The sequence below is a fragment of the Thermobia domestica genome, chromosome 5, assembly GCF_964235325.1.
Source record: "Thermobia domestica chromosome 5, izTheDome1.hap1.1, whole genome shotgun sequence".
Lineage (NCBI taxonomy): Eukaryota > Metazoa > Arthropoda > Insecta > Zygentoma > Lepismatidae > Thermobia > Thermobia domestica.
Genome location: NC_137458.1, coordinates 16,890,456 through 16,912,645, shown reverse-complemented (window position 1 = coordinate 16,912,645; position 22,190 = coordinate 16,890,456). Strand labels below are relative to the sequence as shown.

At 33.4% G+C, this 22,190-nt stretch overlaps 1 protein-coding gene and 1 long non-coding RNA gene across 2 annotated transcripts in view; one reads left to right on the top strand and one right to left on the bottom strand.

The window, feature by feature from the left end:
* The window catches only part of LOC145685751 (uncharacterized), a 215,831-nt gene extending 195,128 nt beyond the window's left edge, over positions 1–20,703 (top strand). Inside the window, exon 3 of the mRNA XM_081758253.1 lies at positions 10,019–20,703. Coding sequence (XP_081614379.1) covers positions 10,019–12,012 — 1,994 coding nt within the window. The 3' untranslated portion in view covers positions 12,013–20,703. The remainder of the gene's footprint in view (positions 1–10,018) is intronic.
* Positions 13,540–22,190, bottom strand: part of LOC145685752 (uncharacterized) — a 54,242-nt gene continuing 45,591 nt past the window's right edge. The window contains exon 3 of the long non-coding RNA XR_014131481.1: positions 13,540–13,617. This is a non-coding gene — a long non-coding RNA (uncharacterized LOC145685752). The remainder of the gene's footprint in view (positions 13,618–22,190) is intronic.

Below are 22,190 nucleotides of genomic sequence, written 5' to 3'. Positions count from 1 at the left end.
TTCCTTATATTACATACATATATGTACGTTACCTTAGTCAGGTATATATTATATACGTCCATTTCTATGTGAGACCCTGATGAGATCCTAGATTCCTGATCCTATATTGTTTCATACGGAAAGTACATACAGATGGAACACTTATACGAAAAGTATTATAAAACATGCGTTTTCAGTTATACGTTTGCTGTGTGTTAAGTCCAAAAACTACATGAATTACAAATGTAACATACCGGTACGATTTTACGTACGCAACATACAATTTTCTTTTCTCAGTGTGGAAGCACCATATTATCCAGCATTTGATTTACTAACGTTGAACGTTATTTCATTTCGGGACCTTTTTTTTTTTTTTTTTTTCTTTCTTCAATTTTACCTTTCCATCCTTTATTGCTCACCAAGTTGTCGTGACGCGCTGCCATAACAATATTCAAACTAAAGTAGAACATAAGAATTGTTTACGTATGTTGCTCGTGACGCTATGATACAAACTTACGTACCAATTATGTAATTCCACTTGGAATTAGTTCCTCTTCTTCACTTAAAATTATTATCACACAAACTTATTACATCCATTTTTGTTTCATTTGCTAACACTGTATTCTAAACATCTAATTCTACCCATAAATATTAAATATTGAATATCCTCATCTCGTGATATACTTAGCTCTTAGTTCGTGGAGCGATATTTTTTCAAAAATGTATCAGCGTCCCCTTATTATGCTCCGAACCTAAGAGAGACAGTCATAATGAGATGGATGATACTGGTGGAATGAATAAAATGGGAGTAAATGGGAGATAAATCGGAGATAATCCAAGCACACAGTGTTACCAAGCAGTAAATACAGTACATAATGAAATAGTCAAATTAATTATAACTGTACAGTTAGTTAAAACATAAGATAAAGCACGCTTTCTCCTATGCGATTTGTACTTTATTGAAACAGCACATATTAAAACACTAGATAAAGAACGTCTTCTATGTGATTTGTACTTGATTAAAACAGCACATATTAAAACAAGAACGCCTTCTCTTATGCGACTTGTACTTTATTGAAACAGCACACATTAAAACATAAGATAAAGAATGCCTTCTCCTGTATGATTTGTACTTTATTGAAACAGCACACATTAAAACATAAGATAAAGAATGCCTTCTCCTGTATGATTTGTACTTTATTGAAACAGCACTATTAAAACATAAGATAAAGAACGTCTTCTATGTGATTTGTACAGTGAAACCTCTACTAACGGACACCTCTATAAAGCGGACACCTCCCATAACGGACATATTTTGTAATCCCCAAACACTGTAATAGGAAAAAAACATATTGGTAAACCTCTCTAAAGCGGACACTCTCTAGTACGGACACGGACAGTCTTTTCTGTATTTTATAGGTATTATTTACCTCCGTATTACGGACACTTTCTCTAGAAACAAGTTGAAAAGTACAGTAAAAATACACTTTTAGTAATTCATACATATGTCATCAAGGAAGAACATGAAGGTGTGACAACATTTTGCCTCCTCAACTGTCTCTTTAGCAACCCAGAGGAAGGTACCCTGTTTCACAACACTTTTATGTCCTTTGCTTGCATTCCACTCCCACACAACATGTTTCAGAAACAAAAGTGATTGACAGTTGCCCACTGTTAGGGATGACACATCATTCTACTATCCCGCTGGAATCTCTAACGAAGCAGAAGACAAGTTTGGTATTTTTGACCACGGGTAGGCATATTGTCTTTAAAAAAGTCATTACTGGACTGCAATTAACTCACAAATTAAAGCAACACACCGAAAACGTAGTAAGTAGCGATAGGTGTAAAGTGAAGAGAACTATAACATCTTATTCCCATGTTGTGCCTCGAACATAGGGAATTGGATGACGCAAAATAATGCAGGAACAGTAACATTTTGGTAATATTCATAAAACACGTGATTCATGCAAAAATACTTTTTTCTAATTGCATATTACCTTGTTTATTAATTTACGTAAGAAAATATTGAAACCTCTCTAAGGCGGACACCTCTCTATAGCGGACAATTTTTTATTCTCCACGGCTGTCCGCTCTAGAGAGGTTTCACTGTACTTGATTGAAACAGCACACATTAAAACATAAGATAAAGAATGCCTTCTCCTGTATGATTTGTACTTTATTGAAACAGAACATATTAAAACATAAGATAAAGAATACCTTTTCGTATGCGATTTATGTATACTTTACTGAAACAGCACACTTTTAAACATAAGATAAAGAATACCTTCTCCTATGCGATTTGTACTTTATTGAAACAGCACACTCCTTAACACACAATTCATTCTTCCAATAAACGTACATTTTCCACGTACAAATGAAGAATGTTTATCTTTTATTTATGGGTGGTCCTTTCTTGGTCATATCGACACAGCATGTTATTTAAAAGTGCTGCGTGTGACTGTTTGCTGCTACTACGTTTGTGCAAACGAAACAGAATAAAAACTAACAATCAAATAGTTGAAATAAAAACTAAATGATACTAACTAACGAGCTCTAAAGGAAAGGAAAAAATATACATTTGTGATCATAAGTATAACATCGGGAGAATGACGTAGCTAAATTTATTTGCTGGCAAATTTTGTTCCGAGAAGATTGAAGGAAGCCAATTATCTGTTAAGAGAGAAAAATATCATTGGCAGCGATCTGAGAAGAAAACTAGAAGGGAAAAGAAACTTCTAGTTGTAACTCGGTGTTCAATCAATTCGAAATGTCTTGTTGATAATGATCGCTTGTTCTAACATGTCGCTGTGGGAAGAAACGAAAAACAATCCCATCCTACAAGGAGAAATAAGGACCAATCATTTTTTTTAAAAAATCTTTTGAATGTTTCTTCTTTTGCTTATTATCATTGTTTTGTTTCAGCATGTTTCTTTCTTTCTTTTTCTCTCTTTCGCGACTTAAACTTGCTTGGTGATTTTGAAACTTTATCTCCTGCGACAAGTGAGCCGAACTGTGCTAAGAAGCTTAATGTTCACTTCCAGTTCAAATGCATTTTACGTACTATGTTCTTAGTTTCCATTTGTGAAAGAATGATATTTGTTTGTGTTTCATTTGACGGATAGCGTGCATACTGATGAAGTCAAAATAATGATTATATCTGGAATTAATGATTATATCTTTAATTAGCTTTTATAAAGTACTTAACGCAGGCCCGTAGCCAGCCCAAAAATTTAGGGGGGGCCCGGTAGAAGTTAGGGCGGGCCGACCCAATCATACTATACTTAATCACCATATTATAGTTCATTTGCAAGCCTATCGTGAAACTTTTAGGGGGCCAGCCAAAGTTTAGGGGGCCCGGCCCCCTAGCTCCCCCCGTGGATACGGGCCTGACTTAACGTATCCCTTAGTTAATCGATTTAAGGATTCACTCTTAAAATCTCCAGCGTTGACTTAATTTTTTCACGTTTTCACTTCAGATCAGCTAAATTTTAATGCAGTCATGAAAGTAGTTGTGAATTGGAATACATAATGGCTGTCCGGAGGGCAGGGCAAAGGCAGGGGCAGTTCCCCTCTGCAGGATTTTCGAATATGGTTGCCAACTGGCCGGTATTTCACCAGCTAACCCGGAAATATCACTGTGATTTTGATTAAGGCCAGTGACCGGTACAAACTTTTTACCAGCTCCTTTATGACCGGCACTTTAAAATTCGTTATCCAGAATAAAACATCCATCGAAATTCTTGAACAATGCCTTTCGGCCATTCCATCGTAACAGGTGTTACATTTGGACAAATAAAAATTGTTATAGTAATGTACTTACTGGGTCAAGATATATCAAACTGCCTCGAAACATAATCCTTTGTCTATATATTTTAGTAAACGCTAAATTCGTTACATATACATGACACCACAACTCAGTGATGACAAAAAATGTGGCGTAACGGACGTTACAGTAATTGAACATACACTTTCAGATTCATGTAAAGTTAAGCCAAATTCTGCGAACATCCAGCTCAAAATTTATTTTCAATTGTGTGTATACTTTTCTGAAAGTATGATGCTGTAAATATTGCAAACATAAATTTCGTAAGTGTAAAAGGCTTTTTTTTTAATGTTCAATACTGTAACGGGTGTTACACAAATTGTAACGGGTGTTACACAGTGCGAATGAACTTAAACCAACTTCACTTTTAATGAACATATTATGTAAAGAACAAAATATCACAATGTTAATAGATTACACATGTAGTACAGTGTAGGAAATGAAAAATAATAATAATAATAATAAACATATAAATCATAAGAATGTAGGAAGTCTCAGCATTAAACACATAGGTTTGTTCATATACTGATCATCAACAAAAGTCAATTCTTATGCTTCAGTGACATTAACATTCCAACAAAAAACATCTTTCCACAAAAGGCTTATCACAACTTCATTTTTCGAGTGTATTTTATCTTCGGAGTCTATATACACGTCATTGCAAGGGCGGATCCAGGACCGACTTCTGGGGGAAGGGTCGGGTTGTCATACTGTTAATTTTAAGGGCTCCAAACTTTGGGATGGGTTTTATTTATATATATAAAATAAGAAAGTTTCCTTTTCTGGGGGGGGAGGCGATCCGCCCCTGCGTCATTGTAGTGTAGGGTTTTTCTCGTTTCTTTCTTTTATTTATTATATATTGAATACAACAGGTATAGGGTCTATATCCATTGACAGTGTTCAGTAGAATACATAAATGAATACATTACATAATACCTGTTCTACATGCTAAACTATGTAGTCAAAGTATTTTTTTTATATGTATATCAAATATGTCTATTGTAGGGCACTTCATTTGGACACTATTATATATTGTGCACATTCTCCTAATAGGCGATATATTTAATGCGTTAGTACGCTGGGGTGGTTCATGAAATGTTTGTAGCGGCGAGCACATTTTCTTGTTCGGAACATGAAGGGTCATTTCGGACAATAACAGGCACGTAGCCAGGGGGGGGTTCCGGACCCCCCCCCCCTTTGAGACCAGAAATGAAAAAATTAAGGAAGGAAGAAACAAAATGTAATGAGAAAAGAAAGGATCACGTTAAAAATTTAAAAAAAAAACCGTTCAGGAGGCTTTTGGTTACTCTTTCTTATGAGGAGATTTCTAATACTTGCAATACATGGTGGTGAGGTAAGCGAGATACCCTGGAATAGTCAGGGAATTTGAAATTTCTTTAAAAAAAAAAAATACGGAATTCTCAGAATTTCTAGAAAAGTTACGGAATTCTCAGAATTCCTTCTATTAATCAGGGAGATTTCAAGCTTCTGAAAGTATAGTACCGTTGTGTAACAGTGTGGACAATTTTTATCATAATTTTTCGTTATCGCATCCTCGCAGTATCAAACATGTTATTTCAAAAACAATTTTCTACTGCTCCTTTAACCTGTCATTTGGAACAGACAGTAGTTGACGGAATAATAAAAACAAAAAATTATGTGGAAAGAAAGGTCTGTTAACAATTGATTCAACAGAGAAAGGAACGCATATATTGTAAAATATTTTACAAGACATTATTGAGTATGTACTTTCTTATAATAGTGAATATGTACTTTCTATAATAGTTGAGGTCATAATGAAAGGAAAATTGTTATATTTGAATGAACAGATAAGGACGTAAATATTGTAATATCTTTTTCAGCATGTTTTTTTTATTATTTTACTCGAGATTTCATCATAGTTTATTATTAAAATACTTACCAACTTATCTTCATTTTATCGTCCTAACAAACGAATATATGTTGATAGTAAAGTAGTTTAGATTGATCGAGGTCCTGGGCATTCAGAATTTCATGCCCCCCCCCCCCTTACGAAATCTTGGCTAAACGAACCAATATATGTTCCAGTAAAATAGTTTACAATGATCGAGCCCCTGGTGTCATGACCACAGTATTTCATGTGACGGACCCCCCCCCCCTTCACGAAGTCCTGGCTACGTGCCTGACAATAATATATATACCTCTATAACTTTACTAACTTCAAATTCCCTTTTTAGAGTCTTAGAGCTAGCCTAAGTGTATAAAATACTAGTGTCAAACCAAGCTAACTATTCACATGTAACACCTATTACACTGGCAATGTAACATCCGTTATACAGTCTTTGCCTATTAAATTAGAAAAATTTACTTCCATGTTCTATTGCCCATGTGCTCAATTTTACCTTTGCAAAAGATAGACTACTTCTGACTTTTCGTACAAGTTGTATAGCAAAAAACATATCTGTACCTGTAACGGGTGTTACATAATTACATTGGTACCAAAAGTAATCAAATAGTAGACTACTTAATATACCTATAGCTTTAAAACTCCTGATCTTTAGTTCCAAAGATGTACCGGTACAGTACGTGGTTGTCTACACCGCAGTGCAACTGAGTCAAATGCTTATCACTTGGTAATCAAGGGTGTTCAACATTGCTACTAAATTCTTCCTTCGGTGGCTTCGTGCAGCATGGAACTTCAATCGCTAAAAAAGTCGGAAACTAAAACTTTTTAACAAGAAATCGATCTGCATAGTAAATTTTGAATCTTTCTGGTCATTTCTATAGAAATAACGTGCAAAATATATTTAAAACAATTTTCTGTCCTTAGGCTCATATTTACGTGGAATGGGGGCTTTACAAATACAAATTTCCGTTGTATTATACATTAAGCGATATATATACAATGGCGTATTTAGGGGTGGGCTATCGGGCTTAAGCCCCCCGAAATATATTAGTTTAGGAAGGAAAATGAACTCTGTTAAAATTTCTCGGCACCCAAAACGAACAATATAAGTGCTTGTTCACGTGTTGTGTATAGCCTCCACCAAAACAAAATCCTAAATACGCCAATGTATGTATATGGCAGTTTTTCCATATATTTAACATACGAAATTTGATAGCAATTAGAGTTTATTGTGAAACACAATTTTCAACAATTGAAACAGAAGTGTATAATTTGTCATATTGTGTGCCATAAATATAGCGATAAATTAAAATCGTCTATTGATTGTTGGCAAATAACTCTTAGGCACTTCGTCAGTACAATGTTCTTGTTGTATTGTTTAGTTTCACGTCCCTAGCTGCTGCATATGATAACTTTCCTTAAACATCCAACTTCCTTCCAAGGGCGCCGATTTCTCAGTAAATTTGGAAGGGGGGGGTCCATTCACATGCATAAGGTATATACAGAGCGTTCAAAAAGTCTCTATACACCTGAATTGTCTCATATTCAAAGCAACGAGAAAGTTATTTTACTCAAAATTTATTATATTTTATGGCATAAAAGCACTATGTACAGGGCGTAGCATATACACACACATTTTAACACACATTTTCACAGCAAATGTTGGAAATGTCCCCCATGAGCCTCCAAACTTTGACTTGCGACGATTCAGGTGTATAGAGACTTTTGAACGCTCTGTATATGAGGATTTTAAGACAAATTGAATTCAAATTATGACAAATATTGTATATTCATAAATACAATAGGGGTACCCACATGAGCTTTGGGGGGGGGGGGGCAGGATCGGCGCCCTTGCTTCCTTCCTAATAACTTCATATATCAATTTCCTGTAGTTGAAGCACAAGTTAAAAGAGTAAATTTCATTTGTATATCCAAAATTGTCACCTAAGGATTAACATACTTTTATTTATGATTCGATAATAATTGTAAAAAAATGACAGTTACTGGTAAATACAATAAAATGATCAATACTGACTTCAGTTTCTCGTTTTTGGCACAATGTATCTATTAAGCTTATTAGTGCATGCAGTAAGGATATGCAAAATACAGGTGCTAATGCACTTTTGTCCGACATAGTACATTCCCTTCCCATGGATGGGCCCAAGCAGAGATACTTCACACTTCATGGGGAATTTTGAGGGAATGCCGGTAATTTTAGTGGCAACCCTGTTTTCGAAGGGTGTTCCGTTTTCGAAATACACGTCAAAGAGTATTGGATTTGGGCACTCATATACTGTTGTATTTAATATATTTAAATTAAATAGTGTAGTATTAGTGTATTTACTGTGGTTAATAATGTGCATAAACACAGTAACTGTTGTTTAATGTTAAAAATTAGGGTGCACTCGTGATTCAAAGCTTAGATAGATGCGACTGCGCTTGTATGGCGGTCTCTTTCTCCTCCTTTCCTAAATTAAAAAAAAAAAAAAAAGCTGTTGGCGTATTTTGTTGGGATTAAGTCACCTTGAGCATTTTAATGGCGGTGAATGTACTAACGCAATTCATTTTATTCACGATAAAGTGATTTTACAAAGACAATGAAGATCATTTATCAACATTTCTTACAAAATATACTGCAATAACAAATGTGGTGTAAATGTTGTTATATATCACCCTTTCGTGGATCTCTCGTGACATGGAATGGTTCTCGACAACTTCTAGATCATTTTTTTTTTTTTTTAATCAGGATGTAAGTTTTGTACCTAAATCTAGAAAACGAAACCAGAAAAATCTGGGTTGAGACGAGAAAAATTATTTTTAACAATCCAATCGAGACGAGATGAGTATTTATTGAAAAAGACATTTCCAGACAAGGAAACCTTATTTATTGTCTCATGGGAAACACTTATGTAGTGACTAATAACCAATGCTTTTGAACTTTCTTTTGAACAATAGTGTTTAGGAAATTATCTATCAAAGCAAGTCGTTTCTCTCTATGATCCGGGCCAGGGAGGAGGCCCTGATTTTTTCTTATTTTTACTTTTATCTAGAAATTTTTAGAATTCTCCCGCGTCATAAAAGGTCCATGAAGGGTATGATATAACAACACTTTACAACACTATCGTATTAACTATTGGAGTATAATGTGTAATAACTAGTGTATTTTAAACGTTGATAAATACTCTTCATTGTGTTCGTACAGTCATTCTATCAATTTATAGTTTTATAATACAAGGGCGCCCATTAGGGGGCAAGGTGGGGCGCTCGGCCCCCCTCCTAGAGAAAATTGTACTTCAGAATATAGAAAATCCAATAGATTTTTTTTACATGTTACAGCAAAATTTGGAACTATTTTTGAAACGTCGCTTATACTTGACCCCCTTGGAAACCACAACATGGGCGCCCTTGCTATGAATCATATAACACTAAACCTTAGTGCTTGAGGTCTAACACGGATAAACCGGTTTTGCTTACGAAACTCGTGAAATTTCCAGACTCGTCTCGAAAATAAGACGATAATTTTAACGTTTTTCATCTTGTCTCGAAAGTTTCATAACTTATTTCTCGTCTGGACTGTTGTCTGGTTTTCGAGGCAAGACGGGAATTTTCTCATCTCGTGAGTGACTACTTTTGTTACATCCTCTCTGAAACTTGCCAATCATACCTACTGTTTGAGGTACAAATCGGACAAGAATGAGGAAGTAAATTTACTCACCCTCTTTTTCCGATTAAATGATATATCCAGTGTATGTCGTGTTGGAGACTTGAAATTTATTCCTATTGTTTGGGATTGAAAGTATGCAGAAGGAAGGGAGTCAATTCATGTAATCTTTTTTTTTTTTTTTTTTAATCTAACCATACCTTGCCTCACTTACCCTATTTTCATAATGCATTGCGTCTAGTTTCTTTGCGGCTTCTCCATGAGGCATATTACTTCTGTTTGACATCAGTCAGAATGACATGGTGCGTTCATCCCAACTTTAAGAACATGTTTGAAAGTACCTTTAGAAAATAGAAAGAACTCTAATTTCATAGAAAAATAACTTTTTTCTTTCCATAAATGACAAAAATGTAGATCCTTAGAAGTTTTCTTCACATACATATTTCATAGTTAAAGGATTATAAGCGTCATGTTTATTTATTTTTTTTAATATAAATAGCAATGGAATTATTATGTTTGAATGGACGGACAAAGATGTTTAGGACTTTCGGTTTCAAATTTTGCTGAATATATATATTTTTTAAAATTTAAAATGCTTCTTTGTAAGAATAACCTTAACATTAGTCTTTTCTTATATTTATATTGTTATTTGTCTTTTTAATTCCAGGTGATGCCACCAGTGAGAGACAGAATCGAGGACTCTTCTCACCACGGGTTGAATATAACGAATGGACACCCCTGGGACGAGGAGATCCTTTGAAAAACGATCCCACATACGACTACGTTCCTCCAGTACTCGATAGAGTGCATTACTGGATTGAAACAACGTCACGAAACCCTCTTCCTGCGTCACTTAGTAGTGGTAGTACTAGTGCTAGAAATAAACAACCACAACAACAGAAATCGACATCTGTTTCGCCATCAAGATCACCTGAAGACATATCAAGCAGCAGCAGTAATTATTACCAACAAGTGGCATATACTGCAAATTCTCGAAGAGATACCAATCCTTTTATGACGTTTGTGGATGGACCGAAATTTAATCCTAACAATATCCCCCCATCACCTCAATCTGCACCATTTAAGCAACAGCAACAGCATCACCATCATATGGTTCGTAGGCCTCCGTATCATGTTCAGCGATTCCCATCTCGTCCAGGAAGCATGCGACCTCCTCACTTTTCTGTAAGACCATTCCAGTACCCACAACCCTCCCAACAACAGGCGCAACATGCACCGCCGTACCCATTTTTGTACCCGGTGACTATAGGCTCTGATCTTGTACCAGCTGCGTCATCTAATATCCAATCAGCAAAGCAAGACCCTCTGGGAGGCTCAATGTTAAATAATGATCTTGTACGTCCACCGTATACTATACTTATACCACCACCACTGCCCCCTACGCTAGTACCATCGAACGGTACAACAGATAACCCAATTCAACGTATAACAGATGTTAACGAGAACAAAACAGCTACATACCAATTATTTTCAACAACAACTACTACGGAATTACCATCAACAACATCAATGTGGACAGCAGCGGGATTCGATTTCAATACCCTACACAAGAAGGCAAAACCATTCTCAGCTCCGTCATTTTCTACAAATGAATTGACAAAAACATCGTCGTCGCCTAATGTTGAAATTGTGGCTAGCGTAGAATTAAAGCCACCTCCTTTCGGAAGCTTATCATCGAAGTTGCGTCCGCACAAGATTCCTAATTTTATATCTGATAATCAATGGACTACTTTGATGTTTCCTCCTCAACAAGCCCATCACATAAGCCCCACCCAAGTAACACCTCCTCCCACAACTTCCACTAGCACAGCAACAACAACTGTCATCCCAACAACTACGTCAATGTCTCTCACAACAGATCCAATCTTTTCGCACTACAAACAGCCAACATCGCCCATTAGAGGTCCTTTGTATCTGATCATTGAGGGCCATTCTAAGGTGAAAACGTACGGTGCCAATAATTCCAAAAGATTTTACGGTATTCCAGTCAACAATGATCCATCAACTGGTGTGACAGGCAACGAAATTCCAACAACACAACAACGGCGAGGATCAAAGAGACCCGAAGAACGCGGAGGAAGGGGACTTGTCATTGACGAAACCGAACAAGAAGAAGTACAAGATAACGAAGAAGAACTAGAGGAAGAAGAATCGAATGATAACACGGCGACAAAGAATGACGTAAAAGAGAACACGCTACCATACTCGTCTTCCTCCGCAGGTCCTCAGGATGAAACGGAGAGGCAAAAAGACAATGAACGCGAAGATGACGAAAGAACGAATGTTGATAATCTAGAGACACAAAGTAACATTGATAAAACAACGCCGATGACAACTACTCCCACTGTTCCACCAATCCAAAGGTCTTCTAGAAGACCTTATGGTCTTAAACGTCCACTGGAAAGCCCCAACAGATGGAAGCTGACAAAACACAAATCAATGGACGAATTGATGAATTGGAACCCTCGAGGCCCTAATACACATCTCATGGAAAATCTTGCTCGACAATACACGCTGTCATCGGGAATTCGACCGGTATTCTTCAACAAACGGGCATCTTCTAAAGGAGATGTTAGCAATCCGTTCGAGTATTATAGCCAATTAACAAAGTTACGTTCAAATAGGTTGCCAAAAGTATGAAGAAGATAGAATATTTATTCAACAAGGTGCTATATTTCCACATACTTCAGAGTACATTAAATAATAAAAAAGCGTTGATAAAACGAATGTTAGCTTTAAACACAAGAAATAGAAACAGTTGAAAGTGCCTTATGAAGATATTTTTTTAAAAAAAATAGTTAATTTTTTTAAGAGGGCAAAATTACAGTGATGAGTGTTTGTGCAAGTGAGGTTTAAATGTGTTCATTTTTCTTATTTTTATACGGTTACGTACATTGACTTAGGACATTTGTTATTTTTTAATATACGGTACAGTATATATACAAGTTGTTTCTAATGTGTGTAAGACTTCGAAATATATAGACAATAAAACATATTACAATTTGACAATACTGAATTATAAGACAGAAGATGTTCATACGGTAAAAGAGTAACTTTAAACATACCAATAAGTTAAAAGAACTTTTTTTTTTTTTTTTTTTTTTACGCGAAATTACGAAATTACTTCTTAGGGCAGTAACAATAGTTTAGCATTATCAGGGATTTAAGTTTAGAATTGGCAGTTTTCCCATATAGATTCTACATATTGGAAGACAGTGTTGGAGGGTTAAATCTATGCCGATAGTCTCATGGGAGTTCTTAATACTGTTCCGGTCCATTAACTAAGTTAGAAAAATATATTGTTCTGAACAACATGGTTGACATTATAGCTTTACATTTGAGAAACTTGGTTCATCTAGATTATCCTGTAACTACGACTAAAAGAACGTAAAAGATATATTAGCGACATGTAAAAAAAAAAAAAAAAAATACATGTGAAACGATTTATGTTAAAATACAATATTTTAAAAATATGGCTTATCGATAGAAGCTTTCGTTTCCAATCACACTTAACGATAATGTTGAACATCTTCGAATTATTGTGCAATAATTTAATTTATTGACGAAATGACTGAAGTGTACATAGATGGACAATTTTTGTGACAGAATGGGAATTATGTGTGCAATCTATAGATACATATTTATTTAACAAAATATAAGTATATACGTATGTACCCTATGTCATATCAGATTAACAGTGTATTTTCTGTGTTAGAATTAAGTTTGCATTTCTTCATTTATATGTCATATTTAACTTCTGTGTGTGACGCATATATTTTTAATCACGCTTGATCCTAGCTATAGGAGCTAAATACACGGTTCTGATTGGTAGAAGTTATCAATTTCTCGCCACGCACAAATCAAACACCAGCGGCTGTCAGTTCTCGTAGCCGAGCATGCTGGCGCACAGGCATGGCATAAAAATCGCTTTTGGCATGGGTTCAAACCTGGCCCAAGGAAAGTACTTTTCAATTTTCATAACACTTTTATCATTTAAAATAAGATAAAAATGATACTCCTTTTGCCCTTATACGTAATATATAATGCATAAAAAGTGGTGTACTTACGTTACGAAACATTGCTGAGCGTCAGCGAGCGAAGGGGGTTAGAAGCCCTGCAGGGTTCGTTTAGTTCCTCCTTGACCTCCATGGCAATACCACGTGACATTACGGTGCACTCGGGTGATGCAACTTCGGTGTAAATCTAACCTCACCCGCTTCCTTGTGACGAATTTAAAACAGTTGGCTAGGGTAGAGGGTGAAAAAAATGTATGCGTGTGTGACAATCGAATATGGTTTCTTGTTTCGAAGTTTGGAAAGCAAGAGGTACAATGAATGAGACGAAATTTTAAATTGTAGTAGGGTTACGGAGTGATTAGGTAGTAAAAAACTTCAGAACCATTTATTCATTGTTTAGATTACCGGTACCTAAGTATTTTCAAGTTAAAATAACCTACTGACATTTTTGTCTTTATTAGGGACTGTCCATTGTCTTTTTTCTTTAAGATACAAGTTTAATGTTTTAATGTACACTTATGTGTTTAGAGTTGTTCTTAGCCGTACAACAAGACGTTGTTAATGCATAGTTAGAATGCTGATAGATACTAAAATCCATATATTTTTACCGACACAAGCTATTGAAACGAACCTAACCTAACTTTATCTAGAGGAGTACAATTAACAGTATAAAGAATCTATTTCATACAAGGGCTTTAGTTTAGGGGTTCCCCTCCAGTTTCACACCTACACAAAAGCAGTTAAGACATTAAGAAAATTTACATTAGGTTAGGTTAAGTTACCCGGTAAGAGTTCAATTAGATTAGAACAGTGACTGGAAACGGTTCTCATAGAAGCTTCAATTATCACTTAAATTCAGTAATCCGTGGTTCTCATAAAAATTAAATAGAGTCTTACATAATTAGATTCTTACATTATTCTTACATAATTCTATAAAACTCAATTCGGAAATATCAATATATCCTATACGACTAACATGCTGCTGAATCATCGAAACCTTTCGCATGTTGCAAATAGTACCCATTTACTCCCAAACTTTCACACCTAAATATCACATAAAAACTCCAAATTATCATTTCTTACTTCATTTCTCCTGTAAATTGTTCTAATTTTTATTTAAAAAAAAAACAGAGGGTCAACTCTAAACTTAACCCATACAAGATTTCAAATTATGTAAAACATTCGTTATCAGTATGTATATAAATATTTATTTATTACAAAGTATACTGTACAAGAAATTTCACTTCCATACACTCGGAATGAAATGTGTGAGCCTACTTATTTATTATTGGCCGACGAATTATTGGCAAGCTGGACATTACGGCAAACGGGTAAAATTACATCACAATTGAGTGATTTGGGATTTTTGACAAGTAGTAAAAACAGACAAAATTTTGTTGCAATATACTTAGATAATTGCCAATATATTTAAAAATGATTTCACCACAATAACGAAAAGTTCCAGTCATTATTGTTACCAGTTTTGTACAATAATGTAACATTTTTCACTGTCTACCTCACTAGAAAACAATACTATTTAAAAAGACAATGGATAGTGCCTAGTACTATAGCTACTAGAATCTTTATAGATCCAATATGATTCTTTAATTGTAGATATTCCTACTATGTATTTTCCAGGAAGGTAATTAATCCAAACATTTATTTACACAAGTCTTGTATTGTTACGATGTTGTATTTAATATAATATGTATATGTTTTATTCCCATTTTGGTTCTCTTCTGTGAATAACTTCTACATTATTCATAAGGAAGTATAAAATTAAGAGAAAAACACTATATTTTGGTCTACAGTATTGCTTGATGGAAGAAAAAAGGTTGTTGACTTTAATAATTCTGTCACTTTTTTAAAACTTTAAATAACTTCAATCAATATTGGGAGCTCATCAAAGGGCCTACCCGATTTGCAATAAGGACCAGACTTTGTCACGTGATCTGGTCAAAAGTCACGTTTCATTCTCAATCGAGTCTGGAAATTCCAAATCCAGATGTGAGATATTATTTAAGCACATAACATCCGCGTGGGGCGCCCTGGGTAATTCGAAGACGACGCATATAATTTATCATCATTTTTGATTTTACTCAAACAACTCGACTTTGGACAATATTCTATCCATATTTACCTGACGTGCAATATATCGTTTTTAAGCTCTTCAGTATGTCTTTGGAATAAGCTTTCAATTAACCATCTCTTTATTATAGTTTTTGATATATTTGGACGACTTCAGTTTTTTCATTGATTTTTCATTGACTCCAATGTTTCACGGTTGTTTTTACTATGTTCCATCCATTTTTTAAAGGACAATTTGCTTTGGGAATATATAATCTATATACTCACTGCTACATTTGAGCTGAATTTTAGCCATCTAACCCAAAGTCTGTTCATATAATTTCAACCGGATAGGTCCTTTCATTTGAACATTACCTATATATATATATATTTTTTTTTCATTTTAAAAGGTATGAAATATTACAATGATTAGTAAAGAGTCAATAATAACAAACAAAACTAAAATATTACTTTATCAAGTTTTGAATGATTAAAAGAATAGATTACTTAAAGTTAAAAACTTAAGGAATATTTTAAATACTTAAAAAATATTTAAAGAATAGATTACTTAAAGTTAAAAACTTAAGGAATATTTTAAATATTTAAAATATTTAATAATATGTACTAACGTATAATATTAATGATTATTTCATTAATTACTCCAGTTACTACATTGACTATTTCCAAATCTTCTTTACTCAATCTTTTATGCGCGTATTTTACCCATGATTCACAAAGATGGTTTTAAAACGTGATTGGGGAATAACTTGAATCATAATTCATTAACTTAATTATAACTTGTCTTTTTTTTTTTTTTTTTTTGCATAACTAAACACATGATTTTATCTAATAGAATTAACATCAGAGATTTAATTGTATTCTAAGGTATACAGTACTTGGTACAAAATTTTAACTTTAGGTTCGGTTCAGTAAACTTCTCGAAAACCCAATCACAATTTTCTCTCTTTGTGTATTGAAATGATCACATAATAACAATCTATCACAAATGACACTTTGTGATTTAAAAGTTTTACAATTATTCCCAATGCCGTGTCGTACGTAAAAACGTAGGTTACATTTGTAAATCCTCTAGTTTTTGGACTTAACGTACAGCAAATGTATAACTGGAAATGTATATTTTATGCGTACTTTCCGTATAAGTGTTCCGAATAAGCGTACTTTTCACATGAACGAAAAAATTGTATATAGGCGGTCAGAATCTCACATACAGATGGACGTATGTAACATATAGTTGACGTATATAACATACGTATACGTATGCAATATACGGAGGACTGTTAGATGTAAGACATCCTGCAACGGCGTGCTGTAACATCTAAGCGGGAAAAATAACAGTACATATAGCATGTAGAGAACATACGCTCCGTACCGATTTCTGTAGTAACTATAAGGATTCCGTATGTTTGTACAATATACCGCTGTCCGGATAACGGATTTTTCTCAAGGTGATCATTACAGTGACATTTCAACTGTGTACTGTATACTGGAAACAATGTTGAGAACTTTTTTTTTTTATTTCTTATCAAAACGTTCTACATGTTATCGTTAATGCTAGCAGTAAATGCTAAACATGTCAAAGTTTTATACTTAGGTCTCCATAACCCGGGAAAATTGCAAATTCCAAATGATAAACTGAAAATCTTTTATAATTTCTACAAAATTTAATTTTTGATATTTCTTGAGTTTGTCAAATTACATTTCTCTGCTGATGGAATCAATGGAGAAAGCGTTAGTCATTCTGATATGTTGAAAGTGTTAAAAAAAAATAAATATAGTTAACTAAACTAGTTGAAAGAATACATTTAAAAAACTCACAGTACCTTCTTACCGTTCTAGGTAACGAGCGATATTGTGGTAAAAGTAACACATAATTGTCTTGATTTTTTAAAAAAATCTTCCTACATATACTATTGTGAATTTCTAGAAAATAGTATTACAGATTGTGTTAATATAGTTTTCCATTTAATTTAAAATAACACACTAAAGCTGTTCTAAAGCTATTACAAATAACGTAATTGTTGATTATAACAGTTGCCTTCCTGGAAAATAACAATCTCTTTTTATACATTTTTATTAGATTTAATTACGTATTTGAGTGAATGATAACGGTAGCATGAATGCAAATATCGGGGAGTAAAAGGTTATAAAATGGACGCAGGGGGATTTTTATAGGGTAAAATGATAAGGTTTTTAGAATTCTGGGATTGTTTAATATTTGTAATAGTATTATTATTCTAAGCAGCCATCTTTAAGCACATTGCATACTAAAAGTTTAAAAAGAAATAGTTGTACATTTTAAAAAAACAATAAAGTAATTGGTAACTTACTCTTTCATTGAACGAATCTTAAATTAAGACAAACAAGTTTTCTGGATGATAATTGTTTTAGAACAAACCTTTGTTGCTCAGCTTATTGTTGTGATTACTTTAAAAATGGAACAAAATTTTAATTCAAATAATAATTTGTTTCAATAATCCAATTTTGAGGAAATGTTTCCAGTCTTCAATAAATTATAATATGATATAACTTCTGGTAATAAACGCACGCTGTAAATACAATTAAAATTACATTCCTTCTTCTACGTTCCTGTGTGATTTAATAAAAAATATAATTTCTGAACAATTACCGGATTATTCCTCGTAATTTTACTCAAATTTTTACAGTGTATAATATTAATTTCATCTTAAATGAGGAATATATATATAGAATTGATTTTAGAACAAGAAAATTAAAATAGAAAGATGTAATAGAGAACTAAACAGTTTTGAGACAAAACGAAAATATCCATAAATAGTATATTTTATTATTTTTATATGTAACGAATGTAGTCATTTTATAAATGAGTCGCCCAATTCGAAAATGGCTCTTGTCCATTTATAACAAATCCCAGAAAACCGAAAAAAAACTGTAGGATCTATGCGTTTTGTAGAACTGGAAATATTTGAGGATGTTCTAGTTTTTCACATGAACACACTGAAGTATTCCTAGTTTTACAAAAAAACTTGCAGATTATACATTTTTTTCTAAGTTTTCTGGGATTTGCTGTAAATGGAGAAGAGCCATTTTGGAACTAGACGACTCAAATCAGCAATGCTTCAGAAAAAATTATCAGCATGTGTCAATTTTTAGCATTGCAGCTTAATTGTGAACTACTTAGTAGTTGTTGTTATTGTTGTTGATAACAAAATAATGTTAATTTCTACAAAATGTTGCAATAGAGATATTCATATTGAACTTGTCTACAAGTTAATGACGTGATTAATCCAATGGATACATATTACTTCAAGTTTTGCAAAGATTTTGGCGTAAGTTCTTACGAGATTGTTTTAACCAATTTCAATAATAGCAATATGGATTACTACATTAATTATGTCATCATTTGACTGTATATCCATTCTCATTGTTAACATTTTGTAGGATAATTTCTTTATTTGTTTAAAAATTAGTTTAGTACCATGTTCAAAATTGACTATTTTTTTTTTTTTTTTTTTGCTGCTTCATTTTTCTGCGAAACATTGCTGGGTTTCATACATGACCATCCTCAAACTAGTTTATTTTTTTATTATTTATTTTGACATTATGACATAAAATAAAATTATTAGTAAACTGTGTTTTATGTTTATTTCCTCCTAAACTTACAAGTAATACAAGTGATACTGTTAGAAGTAAGGGCATCATTTCTAGGGGGAAAACGGAAACAATAGCAAATATAATTTGCTACATAACAGTGCATTTTTTGTTTACACATGCACTAAATAAATAAATAAATAATGAATCTGTTCATTATTGTTGGCAACCAGAGAAGTACTTTCTAGCTCCATCGGAATTCGATTTACTCGAAAACTACGCATGAGGTTTTTTCATTTTTGTTCAGCTCAATAACACCTATCAATCAGTACGTATACGTCTTTTCTTGGGAATATTTTTTTTGTTTGTTTTTGCTATATGTTAACCCAAAATTTGTAGAACCCATGACATTTATGGAAATATAATGAGAGTTTTAGTTCGTAAAAAAATGATCTTCAGTTCTTACCTGAATTCACCAGTAATTTGAGCAACAAAGTTGAACTTTAATTGCAGGTAACACTTATTCCTCGTTTTAACGGACTAACAGTAGGTAGCAGTAAACCAATACTATCGATTGTCCATAACTTTCGATACTAAGTATGCAGTGGCTCATATTCACATTAAAAAATACGAAAGAAACATCCTAAATATATAAGAACATATTCTGGCAACCGTAAATAAGAAATTCTAACATTTTGGCTCTAAATAAACATCTCGGTTGGCCACAGAATATTTACATTTGTTTGATTCAATACCGACTGTGAGTTACAGTACTGGCTTTTCACAGGGAAATGGATGGCCAGTTTTTTTTTTTTAACAAGACTGTATTTTTAATCAAGTATACTACCCAATCAGACAGTGTAAATACCTGTGCACTGTAAATATAAACTCAGTAAATTCACCATTTTTGGTTTAAAACCAGGAATTTCAAACTGAATGAGCTGTTTCAGATTTTATCCTCTTTTTTTGAGATCCGTTAAACCGAGGTCTGTCAAACAGAAGAATAAGTGTACTTGCACTTCTAAAACTATATTTCATTATGAAAACAGAGAAACAGTAAATTCTAAGTATCAAACAAAATTAATATGGTTCGATTAGTGTATAAAATTAATGTGGTCCGATTAGTGTATAAAAACTTTGATTAAAAAATGGACTAAAAACTTAGAAAGCACTATAATAATATTTCATGGTACAAATGTAAGAATAAAATTTCAAATTAGAACAGGAATTTGGTAATTTAGCTTTATTTATGAACTATTAGCCAAAAAAAAAAAATCGACAAACATTTTTTAACTGGCTTGCTTTGAGGATAAGCTGTTTATGCAATATATGAGGATCAGTATTCATTTAATTAATAATCGTAGTTTAAAAAAATGTAAATTAATGGTGGATTGTAATAATAAATATTATGGTATTTCTCATTTACTGAATGGGTTAACAAATAATATGTCAGTAAGAGGCTAAATATACGTTTATTTATGTTATAAAAAGAAATTGTTATATTTATGCATTTATAGATATACGTCTATTATAATTCAACGTATTCTTTCTGTGTGTTTTATTATTTACATTAAATCTTCCATATTTAAGTTACCAACTGTTGTTCTTGTAGAATACAGTACATTATATTTAATATATATATTTTATGTATGTTTTGTTTCCAAAATATATTTTATCATTCTTATATGATATAAATTATCATAAACAATTGTAATCTATTTTGTACTTGAAAACTTTGTAAAAGTAAAATATTAAAAAAAAATATTTCAAGGTCATTTGATATTTCTTAATACCTCTAACAACGACTAACACAGATGCCATGCCAAACCGCTGGATACCACTCAAATATTTCATGGTATTATCGCTTATACAATACATTTGATATTTCGGTGATGAAATTTGACGTTAGATTACAAACAAAATTATTTTTTTATGAACTGATAACACATCTTTGATGTAACTTTAAATAATGTGCATGACTTCATAGCCCCAGTTGAATTACTCCACAGAAAAAGTTAGTTATATTCAAACATTATTTAAATTTTCGAGACGAACGTGGCATGTAAACAAAACCTCTAATGCGTTCCTAAACTGCTAATCGGAGGCACAGGAATGCATGTTCGATTCACAGTTGAAGTTCATGGGGTTCGGATCCCACGTGAATCTGTAGGTTCACCTCTCATATAGCTTAGATGCTGAAAATGGAAGGTGAAACAACCCAACCCATTATTAATTAGAATACTATAGAAAGTACTGAACTAATTGTTAAAGGCTGTTAACAATTTGTTATCCCACTTCACTACACAAGAACATGCTAATGGAATGGTCCATATTAATGAATATAGGACTATGAATAGTTGTTTAAAGCACAAGAACATGTTAATGGAATGGTCACATACTAATAGATATAAGCATAAGAATGGTTATTTTACGCACAAGAACATGCTGATTGAATGGTCAAATATTAATGGATGTAAGCCTATGAATACTTGTTTGGAGCATATCCTTAGTGGAAGGAATGGTTTCTATTAGCACCAGCGGCACCAATTTCTGTATAACATTTTGGTGCCCGTTATTAGATGTCCAGCAATGATATCCAAATCTTGGGTCCCCAAGGAAACTTTAGGGAACATGATCCCTTGGCCCTTATGATTGGCGCCCATGATTAGCACAAGGCATACACCCATATATATATATATATATTTTTTTTTTGTTGTTGTTGGGGGGGGGTCCAAGTTTTGGGGAGAAGGTCCAATATTACAAGTTACTACGTTTATGGAGTATCGAACAGATATTATTGTGCACCAGAAAAAGACAATAAGTAATTGTAAAATACTTCCACCTATATTTTCAGAAAAAAAAATGATAGAACGAGAAAGGGTACGAATGAAATGTAAGATCAAATTTTCATGCTATATGAATTATTTCCCTGTTAAACAACTATCTATAGTTTTATTGAGAAAGTGTACAAGTGTATGTTGAATTAGGAAGTTTTGCGGGGCAGGGTCCGGACCCAATGGACCCACCCATGGGTGTAGTCATGATTAGCACCACCTTATGGAAACCTAATAACGACACGCAATTTATTGATTTTAGTATGCCAGTCACTATTCAGCAAGCAGGTGACATATGAATTGGTTAAGATTT